General features: G+C 45.9%; 1 protein-coding gene across 2 annotated transcripts; it reads left to right on the top strand.

Moving 5' to 3' along the window:
• Positions 1-23,680, top strand: acot7 (acyl-CoA thioesterase 7). Of its 2 annotated transcripts, none has more exons than XM_003963140.3 (9): positions 1-190; positions 2,327-2,444; positions 3,340-3,496; positions 9,174-9,265; positions 9,423-9,537; positions 9,629-9,715; positions 16,972-17,088; positions 18,266-18,450; positions 23,299-23,680. In XM_003963140.3, the coding sequence occupies exons 1-9, from the start codon at positions 141-143 to the stop codon at positions 23,395-23,397; spliced, it is 1,020 nt and encodes a 339-aa protein (XP_003963189.2). In that variant the 5' UTR covers positions 1-140; the 3' UTR covers positions 23,398-23,680. The 2 variants fall into 2 exon arrangements, with proteins under 2 accessions (XP_003963189.2, XP_029689948.1); XM_029834088.1 differs by lacking the exon at positions 1-190 and adding an exon at positions 215-1,305.
• The last annotated feature ends 1,705 nt before the right edge of the window (positions 23,681-25,385 follow it).

Below are 25,385 nucleotides of genomic sequence, written 5' to 3' on the forward strand. Positions count from 1 at the left end.
GTGTGTCACTTCTTGCTCAACCCGGGTCGTTTCCCGTAGACTGCGCGGTGACCAGAGGAAACGCAGAGCGGTTTTCCTCCGCACCACGCACAGATCTCGCTGTCACACCAGGGTCCCAGATCATCTCCACCGTCTTCGTCATGTCGGCACCGCAGGCGCCGGAGTCCCCATCCTCCTTTCGCTTATGCAGGTAGGATTTGTTCAACGCAAACTTAACAAAAGGTGATGCGCAGCACATTTCGTCAGCGGAAGTGGACAGCAGCGTCGCCGCTGCCGGGGCGACATTAATCCATTTTACGTTGTTCGAACCGAACGGACAGGCTTTACACACCTGTCCCCACTCTGTCCGATGTCCGATACTTGCGCGGATCAGTGTTACGACTCCTTTTCACGGCGGTTTGGACGTTATTCACCGGGACATGCGTCACAGACGCCGGTGATGCCGCGTGCAGCCCCGGCAGGACACGCGCTAACAGTATCAAGGGCGGATTAAGGTCGCGTCATTTCAACCACACCGGTGTTGAAGTTCTGTCCTGCGGCTCTTTCGGTGGTCGTGCGTGCGTCTCTGCTCCGTGCGCCGAAAACCCCGTCTGGATGGCACCCATTTGGTTCACCTCCGAGGGTAACAATAACCAGAGGAGCTCTTAACTTAAAATCTGCACTTGTGTGCGGTGGCCATGGGTGTTATAACAAAATTAACTGAAATTTATCTCAGCATTTAATTTCCCTTTTGCCCCATGCGACTGTAGTACCCGTCCTCGCCGATCAGCGGCGCAAGAGTACAAGTAAATACAAGATAGAATAGTTACTGAACAGAGGTGTGAATAACCTATTAATCCTGTAGGCTATAGCAAAATTACTGCACTAATGAATGTGTTTATATTTAGAAAGATTAATAATCTAGCTAAAAACACAATTTAAAATCTATCATAAAAATTAGCTTTGGAAGCAGGGTTGATTAGAATATTATTATGATGTTAATCAGTGATGCTAATATTGATGGGAAATCAAACTATGGTGCAAATTGCGCAAGTGCACTGTACTTTTGGTGGAGATCTGGTTTGACTGCACCTGAAAGGCGGGACTTGTTGCATGACATCACTCCCCAGAGAATCCCATCCGTCCTCATAAAGAGGTGAATAAGAGTCCCTGCAGTAGGTCAGTCAGTCAGAGCCTGAAGATGCAGTGCTTTATGCCTCGGAGCAACAAGGTTCCAGACCTTCCTCTGGTGGCAAATAAACGGCACAGTAAGAAAGGAAACAAGGACATAGAGGCTCTGCGGGGCACTGAATATCACCTGAGCAGGTAAACTAAAGCTTTCTCTTTCTCACACACACACTCACACATACAGTTGTGCGACCTTTGACACACATCAGCTAGCAACAACAGGAACTACCAATACACCCACTACGACCAAAAAATCCCCCTATTATTATGATATGAGCCCAGTGTACAGCTGCTCCTACTCGACCTCATGAGGAACCGTTGAAGTTGTTCTGGTTTGGATGCCTCCTGACTGTCTCCTGGAGGAGAGGTTTCTGTCAGACCCAGAGAATACTGGAGGCATAAATCTGACATCCAACCCTGGAACATCAATGTGCTGCGCTGGAGGAGAAAGCTGGGGAGAGGATGGATGCCCCCCGCGACTCAGACCAGTATAGGTGGAGGGGAATACTATACATATTACCAATACGTTCTACTACCTCATTCATATGATTATTCTTAAGAGTTGATGTCCCTCTGACATGTTGGGACTACCAGGAAGAGATATTTTTACATATAATCTTCAGCTTTGAATTCCTCTCTCTTTCTCTCCCTCTCTCTCACCCTCTCTTGCACACACACACACACACACACACACACACACACACAGGTATGTGCATTTCCAAGATAATGCTTCTCTCAGCAGCGTTGAGGTGCTCTGTGTGAATGAGCTAGATTACGGCTGGTTAGTCCAGTTTAACAGTGCACACACAGCTGATGCACCGTATGTGTCATCACAGATGAGGTCTGTAGTCATCAGATATGCTCCAAAAACACATCTGCCAACCAGATACTGCAATAATAGACTCATCACCACTGAAGACAGAAAAAGTTCAATTTACAGAGCATTATCTAGTAATCAAGCACATTCAAGCAAGATTCTTGTCAACCTTCCTCACACAAACACACACAAAGACAGAGTCTCCCAGGAATAAAATGTTGTATCCTATTTAATGATGGACACCTGATATTCAGATGAAAATCCTGTCTGAAAGAAATGAGACTAATGTTGTTTTTTGGCACAGACCACCAACAGATTTAACTGTCTTTGTGGATTCCGCAGGCTCATGCGACCAGATGATGCTAACGTTGTGGGCAACGTTCACGGTGGCATCATCCTAAAGATGATCGAGGAGGCAGGAAGCATCGTTTGCACTCGACACTGCAACACGCAGAATGGGGTAAGTCAGGGTGTCCCCTACACACAAATAATTGCAAACTATGTATATGAGTGCTGTATATATGTATTAACAACTACAGTATTACTAATATTGGTATTTCAAGAGGTGTTGGCCACTTTGCCTGATTAATCGCTATAATTTATGAGGTTAAAACACTGACGAAAATAACCAGCAGCATTAATTTACATTTATTTACTTTCAATTTACTATATAACTCAAGACACACAAATTTAAATTAGTTGTTAAAATATTTAAATTGTGCCCAGCCTGTCACCTTGATTTATTTCAGTCTTTTATTCCTATAAGTGGTCCTCGCTGAGATGTTAATTACGACCTTTTCCTCACCGCATTCTTTTGTCTCTTCTGTGCTGGTTTGACGTCTCACCCGGTGACCTTTAGCAGCTTTTAGACGTGAGCCTTTAATGTGTCATCTCATCTCACACTGTCCCGCCGTCCTGCATTTCACTGTCCAGATAAGAGCCAACCCCGACTGAGAACAATCCTTCGGCAATGTTAGCGTCATTCTGAACATGCCTCAAAAATCTGAAGAGCATTTGCAAAGCGATTGAAAAGATTTTGGAGTCAGCTTCTATTCAGAATATTTTTGAACCATTTGTCACATTACTTAAAGTGTGGATTAGTTAAAATGACAAATTCTCTCACAAATTAATGATTATGTACTCATGTTGAACTAGATTCTTGTTTGTGGGGCACAAAATATGGGTTGTCACCGACTTGTCTTCCTTCATCCTGCACCTGGAATGAGCAGGTTATGCTGATTTCATTCCCGAGTGCCAGTGATTGTGCACCGGCGTGCCGATACTGGCCCCCATGCCTGAGGTTTCTGACCCCGGTATCACTGTTGGCTTCTTCAGGTTTTCTTGTGTCCTTCCAGGACCGCTGTGTTGCAGCTCTGGTCCGTGTGGAGAAGACCGAGTTCCTGTCTCCTGTCTTTATTGGCGAGGTGGCCCATGTGAGCGCCGAGATCACGTACACCTCCGAGCACTCGCTGGAAGTGCAGGCCAAGGTCATGGCGGAGAACATCCTCACAGGTGACTTGTCTTTTTAACATAAACGCTAAAATCAACCATCTGATCCTGCATAACAAATGGCAATCTAGGGAGATCTTTAAAAATCACGTGACGAAGTGGCTGCACTTGTGGTTCAGATGTGGTAAACAACATTCTTTGCACATCTGCAGCGGGCGCCTTCAACTTTGGCCCAATTCTCACTGTCATTACTCCAGAAGAGGAAAAGAATAAAAAAACAATCAGGTCCAGATGTACCACAGACAAACACAGCACTGGCAGGGGCAGGAATTCACTGAAGTCTCTCATATACGCTTAAATCCAGGATGAATAACTTAATATTAATAACTAACTAACCTAATAATCATGCCCTTTGTTATAAAATCAGACCAAGCATTTAATTACATTGGTTTAAAGTTGTCATTGTGCGTGTGTGTGTGTGTGTATATCTATACATATACATATACTTTTACCGGTAGTTATTTATTTAGTTAATTATTTCACCCTATAAATAAAATACACATATCTATGACATCTTAACTAAGATTTACAAACACTGAAAAAAAGATTTGTTGACCCTGGATTACAAATAAAACAGAAAAGAGAACAAATACCTGATAGCGCAGGTAAAGACACACCATCACAGTGACGCGGTGATTCAACTACAAAAGAATCTGCAGAATCTCTGACAAGTCATCAGTACGGTGACTTATCAGATGTTTTAGCTGAACCTGTTTGCTCAGCATTGGTCCTTCAGCCTATATGAAGTTTGTTTCACATTATAGTGACACAGAATGTGAGGAAATTAGGGAAAAAACTAAAAAAAAGAAGTATACGTGCAGGGTAGTTTAAGGGTTTATGCTGAAAACAATGCTGACTCAGTTTTCTTTTACTTCGGAATTATGTGCAAACTCCAGATAAAAAAAGGCCCAGAGAGCATGAATAGCTTTTAAGCTCTTTGATGTCTTTGAATTGTCGCCGATTATAAAATGCTCGGTACCTTCTACCAAACTGTTTGAATCTCTGGAGTTACCTTCCTGCTGCTACTGTTTGAGCATTAGAGGGCAGCATCCTATAAGAAGCGCAGCTTTGACGCTCTGTGGCGGTGGAGCAGACTGGTGAGGCGTTCGTGTTTCCTTTCAAGCTGTGACAGGGAAATTAGAAACCTTAACGGCATGGTTATTTTTCCTCCAAGACCTGAACCCTGTAGCTTCTGATTATTGTTATTAGTTCACATGCTGCCCAGTGCTCTTTGAGCAACGATGCTGGGATAATCACAATGGCCTGTCCTAATATTATCTTTGAACCTTTAAATGCCAGCTAGATGAGCGGAGATGTGGGAATTATTGCATCCATGTGGGCTGTCTCCGCTGCCGACAAACACGCATTCATGTGACAAAGTGGGAGCAACGAGGTCCTAGAACATGTAGGGTAGTTGAGCTTTTGCTTTTGGAACTGACGCTGAGTTGGAGGAGGTTAATGAACTTGTCCTGTGGCATCGGAGTAGGCGGCTCATCTTCAAGAGTGTCAGAGAGTCAGGAAAAGAGTCCTGGAGCGAACGGTGATGAGACGGACGCCACCGGAGAGGACGACGGACGCGCCCATGAGGGAAGAACCTGAGCAAGAAAGAGAGGGAGCAATACAGATGGGTGGAAGAAAAGAAGTATGAGAAACAAAAGAATTATCCTTTTAGACAACCGTTGCCCTAGCAACAGGCTTGTACTGGTTGGATGGCTGGTTGCTGGGTTGGAAGCAGGCTGAGAGTGGCGGGGGCAGAAACATGCAATAACAGGCGCAGAGCAACACACGTCGCAGGCATCAGCCCGGGCAGCCCAGATCGTGCATGCCCTGTTAGTTAGGACCCCCTCTTTATTTAGACTCACATTATCTACAATTCACTCATTTAAATCGCACAACATGAGGGACAATAAAATCATGCTTTTACAAATATTATCAGCACTTGTCTTATTAGCCTGAATTCCCATCATATTACCAACACGGGGTTTTACTTTATTCTAGAATGAATTAAAAATGGTCTCCCCCTCTGTTTCATATAGCGTTGCGCACCCGAAATGTACAACCTTTATCATCTTTTCATACAATCCTCAGAGGAGATAAATAATTCATTGAGTGCGTGTTTTGGTTTTGCGCAACTCAAGGTTTTAAATGAGGGATTTGTGTAGGAAAAAGGTGACTCTCGAGTTCTTTCTCTCCACGCACCTTGTGTGTAGATGGATCATTGGTCTGTTTGCATGTGCAGATGTGTAGCAGCATGTGGCCTGTGTGTCCATGCCCCACACATGCATAACATTAGCATGGCTTTGTGGGTGTGATTTCATCAGTGTTTGGCCCTTTAAAAGGTTCCTGCAGGGCCGAGGGGGAAGAGAAGATAACGGGAGCAGACATTATTTGCTTCTGTCATGTCGACTTAACGTCAGGCCTCACACACACTGTGGCCCAGTCCTATACGGATGCCAAGTGGATGTACCTGCACACATGCTCCGACACAATGTGCGCACGTCCCCGACGCGTACTGACACGCACGTGCAGTGGCGCGGGGACAAAATGTGTGCTTGCAGGGCCGGAGGAGCAGAAGTCACACACCTACACGGTCTTGCGCCCAGACAGATGCACGCTGCACGTTTGCGCTTCTTATCAATTTCTGAGGGCGCTGTTGCAGGGATTTATGCAGCTAGAGGTGCACACACATGCTCCATTTTTATTGTGACATTAAAATATAGATACAGTGCGCCGCATGCATCATATTGGTGCACGCATGTACATGTGTGTGGGGGGAGGCAGTGCAGATCCAGGTTCCACAGTCAGTCAGGCAGCATCTCGTCAGGCAGGCCTCAGTCACAGCCCCCCAGGGGAAAGCTGCCTACTGTGTGCACGAGCCGTGATGATTGTCCCTGCTGGGGGGATTGCACATGCGCACTCTCCGTCAGCCCCGCACACAGAGCCACACTCTTTTGCATACACTCGTGTCGTGCGCGCGCACATGCACGTACGTGAACGTGCAACACTGCACAGAGCTGCATGGATTCGCACACATTTGCAGCAAGAAAACCTGCAGTAATAATGCTTGTATTGCATGTATAGACGCAGCACGCAGAGCTTGTGTCCAGTCAAAACACACACACACACACACACACACACACACACACACACTTAGATTTCTGATTTTTGGGTGAACTGTCCCTTTAAGACCTTTAACACTGACTTTAAAGGCACTGAATACTCTCCTGAGGCCACAACTGAGGGTTGCACCCGGACAGAAACACTACAGCGAAGTAAAGGTCATTTGAGTGCAAAATGTGTGTTGACGTGTTCCCTGTTACACCCCCTCACCCTCATCCCATCCATCAGCAGAAAAACAAACAAGCCCCACATTTTCTATAGTTTTGATGGGCTTATTTCAATTTTTGCTTGAGACGACACAGCTCGCTATAACAATATTCCTTGCTTCATTTCAACACGTAATTACACTGAATTTCAGTATTAGATCAGTTCAGATTATTAGATCAGCTTTATTTTCATTCCTATCAGCAGGCCACAGCGGCGGGGTGTCGTTAAACATAACAATGTCTTGGCAAAGCACAATGGAAAATCTGTGGTTTTGATCATGAGGATGGAGCACAGGGAACAATCCTGCCTGTGCCTTTGCAGGCTGTTCGAGGGAGAGAAAAAAGGAAAGCACGGTTTTCTCTGTGGATTATTGAGGCATTGTGGGTATCAGTTAAAAGGGAAGACAAGAGCAGCAAATAAGGGAAATCTAACAATCCTGTGAAAGAGACCCAGATGGAGAGGAAGCTGCTGAAACAGGCAGGCAGGAAGTGCTTTGTATCTCTTCAGGAAGAGAAAATGTGCAGGAAATTTAAAGAGCTGTGTTTAAGTATGCTGTCTGAAACCGTGATTTAAAAGCCCGGATGGATCGTTGGTACTGCAGGACGGATGTGTCCCATCTGAAGAAGCGGCTGTGGTCACATCAGCCAATCTGCTTCCTGTCGTGTTGGTGGAACGTGTCTGGGCCTGCACCACAGGCGGTGGTACTTTTAAATTTAGGTTTTGGGATTAAACAACTTGACGGTCATTTGTATTTGATTTGTTTTCACTCCTCCCTCAGCAGACTGTCTCCCTTCGGATTGCTTGTTGAGTGCGAGTTGTCGCCCTTAATGCTGAGTTACAAATGCTTCCAGAAAATTCAGCCAAACAAACCTGGCGTTTCCCAACCCCCTCTGTACTAAAATGGCACCAGTGTTTACAAGGACCGGTCATGTCCCAGTGACATTCCTCCCAGTTTAGAACCAGTCTGAGAGTTTATTGAGCACATTTGCAGGGATCGTGTTCAGGATGCAGTAAAAGCTTCCACGAAATTCACTCATTAATACTGTCTAATCCGCCTCTCCTGCTGTTCCGTCATCGTGCTGATCACAACATGTTGTTCTTTGAAAAGAGAGCAGAAGGTAGAACATTTTTTTTTAGTATTCTGCTCCCGCTTAATACTAAGGTCTGTTTCCTGTCTCTAATGGCTCTAATAAGGACTAATATGTGGTCTCTGTGAAGGTTAGCAGGGTGCAGGCTTGAGGCCAGGCTGCATGACATCGTCGGGCATTAACACCTTTTTCACACGATGCAAAGGGATTTGATATTCTGAGCCTGCTGCATGCGTTGCATCCTGGTCGTAAAGGTCACCAGTCTGTCTGGGAATAATTGACACTGCTCCAGTCCTCCACGGCCTCCCCTCCACATGCTGCTTTTCAGCCCTGTTTCTCAAATGCAGTTCACTCAGAAGGTCCAGCAGGAGCTAATAATAGACAGTCGTCACTCAGTCTTGGTAGATTCAAGGATATGTAAATACGCCTTTCTTTCTGCTCTCGGCAACTTCCTGGTTGCCGGAGGGGGCGGGAGTCAACGAGAGGAAGGGGAGAGGAGAAGCAGTGTCGGCATGGCAACACAGCACAACTGTCTGCTGTGTGCACGTATAAAATGCAAATGTGGTTATCCTAAAAGAAACAGCTGCTGCTGCTCTACAACTCAACAACAAAAGTCAGAGCACGAGTTTGACACTCTCTCTTAACTCTTTTTTTAAAAATATCAAATGTACTTCCCTAAAAGATTAAACAAATGAATGAGAATACAAGGGGATGCGCTCCAAACCGGACACATTAATGCTCAGGAAAATGCAGCCACGTGCATCAGCATTTTAAGACGGTGATTTCATCATGCCCTCCCCATACGGTCTTTAATCTGCCAGCCTCCCCACGTGCGCTCTAATGAAGCCTACAAATACTTTTCCCCATCCACCAACAGTACTGTAAGTGAATTGAGTGGAAAAAAAAGTGTGGGCAGAATGGAACAGATGTCACTATGGCAACCCGTCTGCCTGGGGTTTGATTTCCATGCGTTGTGTGTTTTAAACTACTGTTTAAGTTTGTGGAGGAAGGCAGAGCTAATAGCAAAGCTGCCCTCCCACCACAATGTTTGTAAATCCAAAAATGATGAAGATGCTTTCAATGAGAGAGGAGAAGCATGATCATGGAGGTGACAGTAATTACTTGAGGGTCACTGGTACAACTTTGTGATAATAACTCTTTCAAAATGGCCGAAATTGCCGGAGGACGCAGCATTGTTTCAGGAAATCTGTCAGGTTGTTGGTTCAGTCTTCTCAATCAGTTCAATCTTTTGTCCTTGCTTGCAGGGGCCATGAAGCTGGCCAACAAGGCAGCGCTGTGGTACGTCCCCTGCTCTCTGCAGAACGTCGAAAAGATCACAGAGGTGCCGCCCATTAAGGTAGAGTATGTGGGAAATTTAGCAGTTGCAGGATGTCTTTCCATTTTATTTTCCCACTTGGCTTTGCTGCGTGTTGCTTTTTGATCTGTATTTTGTAGAGAACATTTATGTAAATGTAACAGAGGCTGTGTGTTGCTCATGTGTGTTCTGTGTGTAGTATGCGAGTGCAGAGCAGGAGGAGGAGGGCAGAAAACGCTATGAAACCCAGAAGAAGGAACGACTGGAAACCAAAGCTAGAACCGAAGAGTTAGTTGTGCCTCCTTCCAAGCCAGGTAAAGAAGCCCGAACTCCAGTGTTTTAGTGTACAGCAGAAAGTTTAAGGGCTGAAAGTACCTTCATTCCATTTTGCTGTTTGCTTTGCAGAGCAGCACACAGTTGGCTTCAGCCAGTCTAGTCTCATCCATTTGGTGGGTCCTTTAGACTGCACACTACACGACTACGTTCACGGAGGTCAGTCTCGTCCTTTGGGATTTTTTTCCTCCCCTTTGCTGTCATGTTTTCAGGAATATCAGAGCCCCTTTGCTATTTTAACGTATTCTGAATAGACAAATGGATATGGTGTATTGGATATCTGCATGGTCTAATGTCCTCACTACCATTTCCATTTACTTTACTAGCCAAAAGGTGTCAACCATCATCTTGCTGCTTCTCCTATTCTTTTATTGTGATGCCTGTACATTTTACACTTGACTAAAGGGGGTAGGAATGAGAGAACTACAGCAGAGAACAAACACAGGAGAGCAGGCTGAAGTTCAGAGGAAACAGACAAAATACATAAACAGGAGCCAGGCGAGGAGTGTGAGACACATTTGTAACGAGCAATTAAACATTTCACGCTCACATATACAGCGTGTAGACATTAATCCTGGTTTTCTTGTTTCTCTTCCACTGCTTTTGCGTTAGACTCGAGCTTGGGGGCTTCAGCTTTGAGTGTCCTGTTACGGCAGGACCATTTGTTCCAGCAGCTAATATTGTGAAATTGAGTGATATCAACTGGTTGTGTCCCTATTTACATTCTGGGGCTTGTAAATGACTTAAAATAATGACAGTTGACGTAGATGTTGAGCTAGGTAACAGAATAGATCTGTCCCTAAAACAACTGGACATCCTGTTTCCCCTGACAGTAGCACAGCAAAACAGGTGCTTTAAAAAAACATGTAGTGATGCTACTCTAATGTAGTGTGGTACCTGCAATACCCGGTGCTGCCAGAAGGGGAACTAACAGAGATAATGCTTTTCTTTTGGGTGCTTGCTGGAATAACCCATTTCTATTGTCATATTGGGTAAAAATGGAATTATTACTTTTAGTCATTACCATTTACAGTGAAATAGAGGCAAGAGGCCTGGCCCGAAGACTCCGGAACTATAAGCCATGTATTCCTTCATCTATAAGCAAATGCTTCTACAAGAGTGACAGAAGGGGAGTTCTGCAGGGAACCTTCTGGAAACCAGCGTTTACACACTAAGAAAAAGGTTAAACAGGACGTGCTCTGGTTCAAATAAGTTTATTATCCCATCCTCATGTGACAGTTGAGCCATTGTAACTAAAATTTCATACATCAACCCTCACTGGACCCTTTTTGGCTGCTCCTAAGAGACATCCACACATTTATCAGCATGAAGCAGATGCTTTTAATCAGCTATGATATAATATTTCTGGCAAAATGTTCCAGAAAATCTCCACAGAAATAGAAGCCACTGTAGACACAAGATAAGACAAAGAAAGGGGGCAAAGAAAAGGAGACTGGAGGGTCGTGAGCAGGTAGAGAGACGTACATGCATCCAGTGCAACGCATAAATGTTCAGAAAGTAGAAAGAAAGGTATGTGAGTCATTTTTCCACCCGACAGAATGGTCTGCAGTGCCTTCTACGGGGGAGTTAATTTGTCCGTCATAGGCAGACGTACTCAGATTTCCTGGGCCTGAACACCAAGACCAAGCTGGCTGCTGGAGATTGCAATCAGGGACTCTGACGGCTGGAAACTCCAGGTTTCTGTGGTGTTATAGTTACTGTTCCAGTGATGGGATGAGGTAACTTCTCACTGCCCTCTCACTGAAACCCTCAAGTAAGCCTTTGAATATAAGTTTAAATAAGGAGACATACAGCCAACTAATGCGGCTGTGTTAATGAATTACTGCCCGCTCGGTCAGGGGTTGCTAAGTTTCTATCTCTTAGTGGATATCGCAGACTTTTAATGAGAGTCAAACATGTTCCACTTCCTGCCGTTAAATGTCACGTTCTGCTGCAGACCTACTACATTTATCTCTCCATGACACCCTGCGGGATGGAAAAGTTTAACAGTGAAGGAAGTATAAAAGTATTATGATTAGATCTAGAGATTGATGGTATCTGAGGGCTGTGTTTGGTGGACCACTGATAGCACAGTGCTATATTCTAGACAGATTAGATGTCCAGACTCTTTGACAACCCATGTTTCAAACTCGCATCTCACTTTCTCTCTTACTTTCTTGTCTTTACTGTCTGCCTCCTTTGCGTTTTATCCCACATCCCCTATTCCGTCTGCCGCTATCATTCTCTCAATTCCTCATGTTTTGAGGAAATGCACCATCAGTTTCCATGGAAACAGCAATTGATTGCCAGAGGTGGACAACACTGTGGCCTGGAAGCACACACGGCCATAAAAAAGAAAATATATCTAGAGATCAATAGAAGATAAATTGAGCTTCAGATCTGGTGATGATGCACAGGTCAAAGGAAAAAGATGTGTTTGGAGCTTTTTCTCACTATTCCTTTCATTTGCTCACAAACATGTAGTAAGGGAACAGAGACAGATGCTCATAAAGTTGGTCAGACTTTGAACCAGACATGTTGTGTGTGTGTGTGTGTGTGTGTGTGTGTGTGTGTGTGTGTGTGTGTGAGAGGAGGATGCGAGGACCAGAGGTTGAGGAGTGCAGCAACACATCCATCACTGTGGCTCTATATTATCTGTCCTCTGCTCTGATCTCAGCTCATTGAGCCTATAAACATGTCACAGCCTGAGACTGAGGAATTCTCACAGACGGGGATCAGTCCACTGGAGCTTATGTGATTCACCTTTGTGAGGACGTCTGTGTGTCTGTGTATCACAACTGCGGCCCTTAGTTTTCTTCTCTACTATTGATTGAGGTATGAAATACCGGAAGGTTTGCTCCAGTAGGGCCCTCTTGAGTCTATGAATATCAGGGCATCCGTTTAAAAGCCAAGCTGCAGGCATATGAGCCGGCTCTTCCTCTCCTGATGGATTGGATATGAACTCAGATATTTTAATCTATTATTTACAAAAGGAAATTGCAGCAGCAGGGAGATCAATCATACATTACCCTTGCTAATATCACATTCCTCTGAGATCCCTATAGAAACAAACACACTTCTGCGTGGTGGTACCTTTTTCACTGCTCTAGTCAATTGAATCATATGCTGAGACATTACTGGTGGGACTCTTTTCAGGTTGGGGAGGTTTGATCATTAGCGCCGGTTTTTACCCCCTGATTTGAGCTCAAACCGGCTGCTGCCAAGGTTTGTTGACCTGCAACCTTTACCAGGAATTCATGAGCAATTTCATGGGATTTTTGCAAAATGCCAAAACATTGTGGACTAATTCCCCAGCTTAAAGTTCAAAACCGTTATGGAGTAGCGTCAAATGATGCTTGAAAGATGAGAGCTGTTTCCAAGACGCGTCAGCTTCAGTGCATGCTAGTGAAAGCAATGAGACATCCACTGTGGCGTGCAGGAAATCACACAGGCGCTCTGAGCCAGCGGAGCTTCTATGACGGCAGCCCTGAGCACACCAAAGCCTCGTCATGTCCTGAGCGAAAAGCTACTTGTTTATTTCAACACACCACACACTCGTTCCAACGCTCTATTAAAAGTTGTGTGTTCAGCACTACCCTGAACACGCTGCACGTCGGTATTCACCAGAAAAATGTGCCTCGCTCAGTGCATTCCTGATGTGTCAGAAACAGACCAAAAAAAGCCGCTTCTACCTCTCAAAGAAACCTGCTAGGTTGTCAATGTGAGACGGTCAGTAATTCTGGTTTTCATTTTAGCTAAATAAATAAGAAGAATTCCAGTAGATCCTTTCCTTTACACTGACAGCCAAGAAATGACCAAAACAAGAAGAAAAATGTTTGGTACTGTGGTGAAGGACAAACTGAGCTCCATATAATGGAAAAAAGCACTTAAAGAGTGCAAGTCATTACCCAACATGTTGTGACTTACATTTCTAGTGCAGAACTATAGGCAGTAACATACAAGCTTATATAACATGATTTTTGGTCAAAACCTCTCTGTTTTGACCTTGGCCTATGATCTATGGAAGATCAAAGGTCAAAGTGCCTCCAGAATCTAGAACGTCCCCAGAATTGAACCATCTGTTCCACATTTCCAGAATTTCATTCAAATCTGTTTTTAACATTTAACAAGTTATTTTGTTTTAAAATGGCTGCCAAAAGACCCTGGCTGAGTTGTTCAGAAGTGAAACTAATGCATGTTAGCTAATGATTTAAAAATATATTTAAGTCATCATGAAAATCAAACGCCCTACATTCTTAGCAGCTTCGACGCTAACGTTAACCAGAGCAGTTTCTATAGTTACGGCTCCTCAGGGGGTATTTTGAGGTGTTTGACAGCATGATTAACACACTTGGGGCTGAAAAGAAGGACTGGAAAGACTTGAGGAACTGTCAGTGGTGAATAAAAGTGGTCGGAGAGTAAAGACGGTCACAGAGATGCAGGCGTATGCATGAGCGAGTCGCTCGCTTCAGTCATGCTGTGCTGTCTGGAACGGCCGGACGCTACCTTCTGCTTAAATCAGTGCGCTGGCACGGGTCCCATTGAAAGCGCTTCCGGTTGGTGGACAGGCGTTCCACAAAGGCTGTCGCCATTGTTCCCGTGTCACTGAGCGCCGCCGAGTGCGAAGATCTGGAGAAATCAGGGGAAATCTAATCACAGAGGTGTTCCGCGCCGCGGCAAAAAAAAGCGGGCTGCGCTGGGGACTTGTGTGCTAATTGCCATTTTCTCCATTTGGAGTGTGCTGACTTCCCTCCTCATCCTCCCTCCCCCACTTTGCCTTTCCAGTTGCTCCCCTCCAGCACAGGGGAGAATCATAGTGTGCCATGTCACCCTGCGAATGTGTAATGCCGGGCCCAGGGCTGCCTTGGCCTTGCATGTCCTTATTTGCAGAGTCGCGCTGAGCCTCTTTAGTCTCTGTTGTCTGCACAAGGGGGGACACTTGTATTTGCAATAACACCTCGGTTGATTAATTGGTTCAACATTTTATTCTCCGGTTTCCGTAGCACATTAATGGAATTCATGACAAAATGTCTTTGTTACTTTATTAAATGATCACAAAATAAAGTCCCTTTGGAGCGCAGGTTAACAGGAAATCTCGTCCAGCTGCCCGATGTTATAGAGCATGTGAAAGCTGGGGCCAGTGTGCTGTTGAGCTATAGCGCAAATTGAAAATGGATTGCATTTGCTGCCTTTTTCTAACAAAATTACGTGACTCTTATTCTCAAAATGTCATTGCATAAGCTCGCAAAATGTTATTAGAGTTTGTCAGATGACATAAAGAGAGGCTGACCTCATACGTAAGATGTTAAAACACAGCAGTGGGACGCCGGCGTGCAGGAGCGCTCCAAATTATGCTGTTACAGGACAATGATCATTGCACAAGCGCCTCAGGCAATTTCCTTAAAGTTCAAACGATTTAAAGTTGTCTGCAGGAACCTTTTACAATCCTAATTTGACGGTTACAAGGAAAGTACTGTCTCATTAGTCTGATGTTTGCCGCATCGTTCCAAGCTGTGTGTGAGCCACCGGAGCGGAGGGTGCTGCCGATTTAGTCCTGCAGGTAGCAGAAAATCTTCACCCAAGATGATGAAATCAGTGAAAAGCTGTTAAAAGGAGTCCATCAATAGAAAAAGGCCCCAGAGGAAAGGCATACCCTGCTTCTGCCAGAGTGAAAAAGCACAAGCCCAAAGCCCGGGTAAAACAATGGGTGAATGCTTATCGTGCTCCTGTCAGCGCTTCAGGTTTGGGTCCTATTAGTAGGTGTTTGAAACTGAGTTTGAATCTTTCAGATTGTACAAGAGCACTCTGAGCAGACTCTTTCTGCCCCAGTCTGGGAGCACAGATCACCCCGGTGATACTTCATAGAGTGATAAAAGGATCGAGTTGTAGAAGCCCATTTAGCATTCCCATCATCTTGCTAGGTCCTGTATGATCATACCACATCACGCTAAGTGGAGTTTTCACATCAATGACACTTACAAACCTCTAACGACCCTAATCTGGACCGGTTTCGCCCGTCACAGATTCAGGATTAGATCAGGTGAACTCTAAGAGTTTGCAGGTGATAAAGGGATGCAGGACCACTGTGCCTCCGCCAAACAGTAGTGCTGTTTTATTTTTTGAAACAACACAACCACAATGCAGTTTGCTGGCATGGTTCATTAATTTTGAATTAGCAGTGGCCACATTTCCATGTAATTGGCCGGTCCACTCCTAAGAGCAGAAGGATAGACACGTATGAATATACGGATTTTACCTCTGCAGTAAATCCGTGTGGCGCGTCCTTTCTTTTGAAATATAGGTGGCGTTTGCCGGGAGACGGAGGCTAAATGTAATCTCAGCATCTTGTCAGATCACGATCCATCTCCATTAAATGTCACATGCTCAGACATGACCACGCGCGGGCTTGAATGACAGCAGCATGCTGCGCCTTGTACCCGGGGGAAATATCCAATCAGAGGTGAGAGCCCATCAATTTTCACAACACAGTGGAAAAGGAAGGGTTTTGATAAATAGCAGACAACAGGCTTAAGGAAAGATGTAATCTGTTACCCACACACACGCTGACATCGTTAGCTTTGATTGGGGGGGGGGGGGGGCAGTTTGGGTGAATATACTGTATAACCCCAGAACATCATTAGAGCTGGAGGTCAGTTCTGTTTCCTTATCTTCCAATTACCATCTCACACCCTTTAGTGGAATTAAAACCATTTTCCTACTTAACCGTAATCATCAAAAATCAACTGGAAGTGATGCTGTTGCCATGTGGGATAAGAGGATGTCGGAGTAATGGCCGGTTTAATTCCTAATCATCGCGGTCGGGCCCACTTTTACTGCGTTGGGGAGCAGGCAGCACATTCTGCTTGTACTCCCACACATTTGGCTGACTTAAATAGAGCCACACGGTGCAGATGGCAGGAGCCTCTGGGAGCAAAACCAGGCATCCGAAGGCAGACATATTGATCTTTTCCTTTTTTGGTGGGGCGGCATCGGAGCTAGAGAAAGCAGCTCAGAGAAGGAGGGGGGGGGGGGGGAACCCATGCTTTGGTTGCAAATATCTTTAAATGCGCTTATTGTTATGCACGTTGTGTGGAGATGTTCTCCAGTAAGGCGCCACTGCTCGTTTAAGTGCAGCCACCCCATGAAGCATCTCCTGAAAGGCTCTGACAGATGTTCTCAGCAGGTGCCCAGGTAAACCCTGGAACAGGGGACAGAGATCCGTGTCTCTGTGCTGGTCTGAGAACAGAGTTTAATTCATCACTCAGTGATAGAAGGTGGGGGTGAATAGATGAACGGGTCTGTGCAGTCATAGCAACGCGACCGGCATCACCAACGTTCACCGCTGATGTTGACATCAGCATCAACAGATTCAGGAAGCTGCAGGCTGGTCCTGAATGCTTGTGTGTGTCCGGCAGGTGTGACCATGAAGCTGATGGACGAGGTGGCGGGCATCGTGGCCGCTCGCCACTGCAACACCAACGTCGTCACCGTCGCCGTGGACGCCATCAACTTCCACCGCAAGATCAAAAAGGGTGAGCGCTACCCAAAACAACCCCGAAACGCTGTCGCCATAAGGCGCGTCGTTGGGAAACCTTGTTACTGGTGCGTGGCTCAGGCCACATCTGGAAAAGACGGCTGCACTCTTTCATTCCACAGCAGAAAATCAGTGAAAGCAGAGAGGAACGCAACACTGAAGTGGGGGTTTCCCCACAAGGACACTTCCTAAGCCTCTTATTTTAAAGTTAATTACCTAATCACGCTTGGGGTTAAATGTCGGGGTTGGAGGTGTTATTGGCAGCAGCCACATTCATTTAAACTGCAAATCCACTGTTTTAAGACTGTCAAATGTCTCGCAGCTGATTTATGAAGTGGTATTTCCTGTCCCATTCAAACGTGCCTGCACTTTTAAAATGCTCGTGAGCCTCTCGCGCGGGCGCACGCTTCTGCCCCTGCTCGCTCCAGCAGCCGCGTCCGTCTGTCTGCCGACTTTAAAAGGTTGCGACGTGATCCCGCCTGGCTTCCACGCTGCCTCGGGGGCTGTGTCACCAGCAGATTTACTATTTTGCCTCAAGTGGTCAAACGTGAAAACTCCCAAGGTGTGCACGTGGAAGAACCAAAGCTGGCCTGACAGTGTTTCCACGATTCTGACATCAGCTGAGAAAACAGACCACACACCCTCCGACGGAACATTAAATATACCCAGGTGGCGGGAGGTGAGATCTTAAGCAGGCCCGGTTCTGCACACGGCTCGTGCACGGGTTGTTTAGATCATTTGTTTATGAATGGTTCAGAGGTCCCGCTGTGGTAAGAGTCCGCTTAAGTCCTTTGAGCTCCCAGTCGTGTAGCGCTCAGCTGAAACACCAGATAAACCAGGAAACATCTTCACGGAGGTTACGGAATTTAAAAAAAGGGACTTTCTTTCTGTCAACCACTCAGTTTCTGTGCATCGCAGCTCAAACTACAGAGTTTAACGGTGCCTCATTTTTCTACCTGCCATCATGATTTACTGTTTTATGATTGTGAGACTCTTTGAGGCCAAAGAGAATAAAATAATCCAGTGAGTTGGGCTAAAAATGTTGATGGTTCAGTGGAACCATGAAGTGGTTCGATTTGAGCCAATCAGGAACGCATTTCCACATTTGCACTGATGAAAACTGCTGTTCTTGAAGGTAATAAAACACGTTTCTCCTCTTTTCCTTCGTCGTTCAGGCTCCATCCTGACGGTGTCGGGGAGACTCACGTACACCAGTAACAGGTCAATGGAAATTGAAGTGCTGGTGGACGTTTCCTCGCTGGTGGAGCCAGAGATCGGGCAATATCGAGCTGTCTCGGCCTTCTTCGTCTTCATCTCCCTGGACAAGTACAACAGGGTGATGTCTGTGCCTCCTCTCAAGGTCAGTAAAGCGTCGACTGCACAAATCACTGACTGACTCAAACAGCAGCTTTGTTGGACGCGTTTCCCCCAAAACACAACATCCACCTGTGATTCCTTATGTTCCTGTCAGTCTGGGATTCGTTGTTAATTAAACAGCGAATTCCATTTTTGCAGTGTGTGTCGGGTGCAGTGCAAACGAAGGATGCGCAGGTTTACCTGCAGAGCCAGACGTCTGCTGTTTGTCCAGCGGTGCTGGTGCTCTTTATATCCAAGCCTGCTTCATACGCAAACATGTAATGCATGGGCCATGTTTACCTCTGCATATTTAAGATATCTCACACTCACACACACACACACACACACACACACACACACACACAAACACTTGTACTTGTATCTTTGCGAGGACTTCCCTTACCCTAACCATCCTAACTAATCCCATAATCAAAACCTAATTCTAACCTCAACCTTAACACCATGTCTTAACCCCCAACACCCCATGGGAGTTGACCAGCCAAAACGACCGCAACAATATCCCAACCTATTGAACTGCAATAGGTTTTACAGTAACATCACCCTTCATATTCCTCGTTCTTCATATTCGACCATTTAGCCTGAGTTGCTATGCTAACGCTTGTGAGGTTTCATCTAAATGAAGAAATGTAATCTTTATAATTTACCTAGAAGAGCCAGGAGAGTCAGTCGACTGTATCCAAGTCACACTGCTAAATCTCAAGGTCAAACCTAATGGTTTTTCAGTTGTAATATAAAGATAGAATATGACAGCTTTGGGGCATTAGGAAGATAACAGTGCAGCGAGGGGACGTTAAAGACATACCAATAACCTTTCTGAGCTTTTCCTGAAGTCACATCATCCGTTTTAACAGAGAAAAGGGGCTGTGGAGTCATTAAAGTTTATGTAGACTATTAAATTGGGAAAACGCTGTATATGAACTGACCCAGCAGCAATGCGACATAACTGAAATAATGAGCCAAAGCGCGCAGAATATTTAAATTGTTAGTACAAAATGCTCTCGAGGTCATTATGATCGTAAAATATTTACAGCATGATATGGTGCATGATAACATGCCCGTCTGTTTTCCTGCTCAGCCAAGCATGCGTAATGAGACATTTACATGGAGACGCTCACCAGCTAAGACGGAGCTGCTGTAGGTGAGTTGACGGGTCATCGGGGGCTGGAGAGAACAGAAGCAGCGTTCTGCACCGCGGACGGCGCTTTGCAAACAGCGCTGTTTTAAGATGGCTAACAATCTCCTCATTTCCACTTCATAGGGCCTGTTCCATTGTCTGCCCGTGCATTCGTTGCCTGGGTTTCCATCAAGCTTTTGTTTTAAGGGAATTGTAACCAGGATCGGTGTGTGATTATAATTCCTGTGTTGGTCTCGGTTTTATAATAAGAGGGGCTAAAACAATATCCGGGTGGTTTAAATGATTTATGCACCCTCCTCCAGCGCTCTGATCCGGCAGATCACATAAATAAGGACAGAAAATTGTTGAAAAGGGAAGCGATGTGGGCCGTGAGAGAGTGAGCGAACCTGAATGAATAAGTGACAGAACAGTGAGCACAAGTGCGTTTGTGTGTTAGCTATCTCTAGCGTTTTAACTCTACCTTACAGATGAGACCATATTGACATGGAGGATTTACTATCAGAGCCATGAAATTAGGTCTGAAGCATCCATCCAATAACCCAGTCCAAACCAACTCTGCCTGTGGTTTGTGGAGGATTCTCACCATTTGTTAGCTTTTGTGACGCCTTCATTCGCCATCACACAGCAGGTAGCGTAGTGAACCAGTCACGGCTGTTGCCAGGAGTGTGACCAGGATACACAGCTGGAATGCCGAGCGACACAATCAATGCACGTGCAGTGGACTCAAAATCAGATTGGTGCTCCGACGCTATCTGGTAGCACTAGCAAGACGGCCCAATCTAAGCCCACACTGAAATACAGCGTTAATAATGAATTGGTGTTAATCACAATTAATTTTATTTAATCCACAGTGGCCCTGTGATTAATCTGATTAAACATTCTAATCATTTGACAACTGTATAGCAAAAGATGATGTTCTCGTGCATAAACTGGCACCTCAGAGCAGCACTGTTTTACAGTATTAGCTCCCATGTAACGTTTGTCACGAGCCAGCCTTACAGCCTTATTATCGTTCTTGCAAGAAGACAGTGGAAAGAAACCTCATATCAGCCCCGTTTCTTTTTTAAAAAAAAGAAAAAAGATCTGGCCAAGTAAATCATGAAAAGTCAGCGTCAAAATTAAATTTTCATGACATCGCGGCAGGTTTTGCTCCAGTTTTTGTTCTATAAATAGCCCGATCAAAGAGGAGGGTTGCTGCTATTTTTGACTGCAGGAGCTTCTCCCCTCATTCTCTCATCCTTGTTGTCCCTCGAGTGAGCCTTCTGTGTTGGCTATTTTTAGCCTTTCCCGTTTTAGCTGAGCAAGGTGGGGGGTGTTAGGGTGGAGGGGGTGTTGTACATGGGCTGTCACTAATGTCTTCCATTGTGTGTTCATGCAAAGGTGTGAAAGGAGCGCAGCACAAAGACAACTTCTCTGCAGCAGAACATAATACGACAAACGTGACATGAGCACACTTGTCCTTTACAGGAAAATTACCCAGGAGCCCGTTTGAACACCGTCCTTCTTCTTTTAAACGTTTAATGGGCTATTAGCTTCTAGGAGGTTAGAAAACCCGTCAGCCAGGGTCTTAATTGTGCAGCTGCCTGTGGACGGATGGACTGTTCCTGTCACCTGGTTAGAATGAATCAAAAGGCCGGTCGTTTCTTATTTTGTCCTCTGTGGGAGGCTCCCGGTTGGAATACGCAGGAACAAGCCAACCTGGGCACTTTCTGAATACGCTCACTTCCGTCCTCCTTCGGTTCGTCCCCCTGGTTTCTCATTTCAACACATCCCTTCCTCGTTTCCGTGCCATCGCCCCTTCCTTCCTCCTCACCGGCAGAGACTCAGCTGGCCTCCCGTGACACAAAAACAAGCGCGGTTGCCACGGCAACCTGCTGTACTCCGCACGAAGTGGCGCACGTTTATTTTTAGATGCATCTCATTCAAGACAATCAGTATTGGGTTAAGAAAGGGGAACACTCGTGCGCGGGCCGCCGTGGTCCTCGGTGGGGCGGCACTGACAGCATCACGACACCATCGTGCACAGACCTGTAAACAACACTCACATTTAAGCGGTTTATCAGCATACAAGGAGATAAAGAGATCACGAGCAACCCTGCCTGGCCGGGCTCTGAGCTCTCTGAGATTTGACCCCGCGGTGGAGGAGCCTAAGCCTCACCACTGTGCGCGACCAGACGAAACACTCCAGTTAGTTCTCACGTGCACACTTGACTTAAAGATGACAATATCCACAGCAGTTCTATAAATACCTGCTTATGAAGGATTCTCCTGCCTGAGATCAAAATCTATGGTGATCAGCGTGGATCCTTTCAGCAGTCAGGGACGGCCAGCATGGAATATTTAAAGGACGGCCTACACAGACAACGCTTTTCACCACTTCCTCAAACATCCTCACAAACACTCTGCAGGACTGGTGTTAGGCTCAACCGTGTGTTCACAGTAGCTGGCTTTGCCCAAGACTTCTGGAACCGATGGAGCTTTTCCGTCCTTGATCCCATCAGTTGTAAATCCCTCCTCATATGGGAAGTCCCATACCCGTTTCCACGGTGTGAACGTGGTTGGTGGATTCACCACCCCTGGCCTGAAGGACATGGTGGCCCAGAAAAACTGAAAAGTTCTGCCATCTGGTCCATGAATAAAACACCGGCCGCTCGATTTCTCGCGGACTCCTCACACAGTAGGTGTGTGGAGGAAGACTTTTAGGAGTAATGTGGCCTGTAAATGGCCTCATTTATTACCTCAGGTTGTCCGTCCGTCCGTCCGTCTGTGAGCAAAACAACTTAAAACCTGATGATTAGATTTTAATGACATTTTTGGGAAAGGTCGATCGTGGGCCAAGGATTTTGGTAATGTTCTGGATTCAGGAGGGAGTTCTGATCTTGATCTTGCAAAGATCAAAGCCGAGGGGCTTTTGATTAGAAAGATCATAAAGCGACCTGCTATATTATGTAACCTGTTTCTAGTTCCAACTGTGGCCTCAGCAAGAGAATTATGACACACATGATATTTCATCCTGCTCCAACCACACTTAGCTGAACGAATCAATGATCCGCCAGGACAGATCAGTTCCGTGCTGACTGGGAAATACGTGCAAACGCGGGAATGGGATAGTGGGCAAGCCGTAACTGGGACAGGTACCGTAGCCTGACAACCTCATATGAAGTAGAGCAAAACCAGCTCTGCAGACTGTCTACAGATTGCTCAGTACACACATACACATCTATCTCTAACCTACACCATCACCAACCTACAACCATATCTATACCATCAGACAGCCCTTGTGACAACCAGCAAAAATGGCCTTACTGTGCAAAAATGTCCTATCTTTGCTAGTAGAATGAGTATTTTGGTACTCATTATGTTGCAAATACAAGGACACACACACACACACACACGCACACACACACAGGTGACAGTGAGGGTTTCCCTTATAGTTATAGACATTAAGCATCCATCCATGAATCCATTTGACATCTGGCGGTGCTGAAACTGGGCGTGTGCTCACAAACTTGCACCGAGTTGCAAGACAGACGCTTAAACTAAAATAATGTTCATGTTTTTGTCCCCGAGCCTTGAATCAAACACAACCTCCTGGGTCTGCGGTGATTGACGGTGCAAACCACTGCGCAACCATCTCGCCTCCTCTGGCGTCTCCAGTTTTGATGAAACATTCTGTCTTCCCACTGTTGTCCTCAGATTAAAGGAGAAGAGGAGCAGAGGCGCTTCGAAGAGGGCAACGCGCGCTACCTCCAGAGCAAAGCGAAGAGAGCCTCAAATCAGGAGAGTCAGCAGTGACGCACCACGGCTAACGACAGCCTGCGACTAAACAACAAAGGAAACGTGACAAACCAAACCCTCCTAACTGTAGCCTCCTGTTACACATGATGCGCTTGTCCTACGCACCAAAATATCTGTATCCCTTCATATATGGTGAGAGTAGGTATTTTTATTCATCATTAACTTATTAAGAATAAAGTGAATTGTATTGTATGTACAAGGGAGATGATTTTATTTTTGGACCATGATCAAAGAGGGAACGCAACTATATTGGCGACTGGTAATAAAAGATCAAAGCGGGTCTGGGGCTTTTTTCTGTGTGCCCTTGTTACTTCCGATGATGGAGATGATGTCATTGTCTTGGGCATGCCTCAGCAGAGAGGACACATGCTAGCTATCTTTTCACCACTGTATCTTTCACAGTGGAACCGGGGGGAGCTCGGGGGCTTTGACTCAACTTTGCATCTCTCCCACGCCTACAAACACCCCTCCCCCCCCATCCTCCCCCTCTCACGTCTGTCACTTCCTGACTCGGCGTTAGCGTCCTCCCTCCTTCGTCCCCTGCCGCCCCAGTCTCCAGCAGCCTCACCCTGTCCCCCATCCGTCCCTCGGTGTGCCTCGCTCTCTTTGTCTCAGGAGGAAATTTGAGTCCACAGAGGAATGAGAAACGGGGAGAAAACGGAGATAACATCAACTGTCTTGGCGTATATAAGCGCAGGGAAAGATGAATGAAGATCAGGCGCGGACGGGAAGAAATCAATATCTGTGTTGTCGCGGCCGGCCTGAAAACCGCAGCGATTATTAACAGGCCGTGAAAAATCCTGTTCAAATATTTAGCAAGGTAGCTTATCCATTTGGGGATTGAGAACACTCTTCGGCATTTGTCAGGAGTGGGTAGGCTTCAGTCCCATGCAACAGATGGAGAGAAAGACCTATTCTGAGATCAAAAACAAGCAGGGATGAAAAGATGAAAGCCCCGCGAGAATAAAGAAGGCAGAAGCACGCAGGCGGAATTCTCCCTGTTTCTGTCTGCAGCCTGGGTGCCATTTTCATACAGAAACTGATTTGTCATTGGATGGTGAAGGTTAATGTTTTTTTTGCTCCTCTGGTCCCTCCAGTACGTGCGCGTTTCATTTCCCCCGTGAAAATAAAGTTAGGCTGAAGCTGCACCGGGGGATCTATCTATTTTTAACCCCAGCGAAGCCGATGCATCTTGTGTGGGGGAGCGGGTGAAGACTGGCAACACAACACGAAGGGAGCAGATCCATCTTTGATGCTAACATGTTAATCTCTCTGGAACACAAAAAAAAACAACCTTTAAGGAGAAAAACCCACCTCCTAGACGAGCGCTACCATATAGCTTCATGCAGCCATCGCAGCTGGGAACAGCTGGCATTCATACATGGGGAGACAGTACGGTAACCATGGTTACTCACGTGGTAGAAGCGAGTTAAAGAGAATGGACGACATTATCAGAAACATGTGTTTTCCTTTTCAAGGCGGCAACAAATAATTCCAAACCTAATTCCACACAAAAATGATTTTTATCTGCCGTGTGCACACCAGATCTTTAATATCGATGCCGTTGGAGGACATGAAACTGTTCAGCGGCCTTTCGTATTCCTCGAACGGTGAAATCCAGGCCTAATACCAGCTTGTTTTATTTTCCCTTTCATGTCTTTGCATCTAAATGAGGGGACTCGCCGCCCTTCCTGATCTGCTGTAGGGACTGACAAGGCTGCTTAGAAGATGAACGATCCTCCGGTGGAGGAGAAAAACCATTAAGGACTCTGAAGGGAGGATAGATGTTTATGTGGGTCGGTTATGAGACGACTCTTGGCTTTTAGCTGCGAGTGATCCCCCTTAACATTATTCTCCTCCCTCCATTGTCAGTGCCCCCCCCTTTGCCCCCCTGCTTCCATGCTTGAATCCAGAGGCGGGAAGCCCGACTCCGCTCCACACTCCAAGGTCACTCCTAAACAATAAGCCTGCCGATATATCAGTAT

The sequence above is a fragment of the Takifugu rubripes genome, chromosome 3, assembly GCF_901000725.2.
Source record: "Takifugu rubripes chromosome 3, fTakRub1.2, whole genome shotgun sequence".
Taxonomy (NCBI): domain Eukaryota; kingdom Metazoa; phylum Chordata; class Actinopteri; order Tetraodontiformes; family Tetraodontidae; genus Takifugu; species Takifugu rubripes.

Excerpts from the sequence above, each read along its gene's own strand:
- acot7 (XM_029834088.1), top strand. The coding sequence starts at position 1,181 with ATGCAGTGCTTTATGCCTCGGAGCAACAAGGTTCCAGACCTTCCTCTG. Across the intron at positions 2,445-3,339 it reads ACTGCAACACGCAGAATGGG|GACCGCTGTGTTGCAGCTCT; the intron begins GTAAGTCAGGGT and ends GTGTCCTTCCAG. Across the intron at positions 9,716-16,971 it reads ACACGACTACGTTCACGGAG|GTGTGACCATGAAGCTGATG; the intron begins GTCAGTCTCGTC and ends TGTGTCCGGCAG.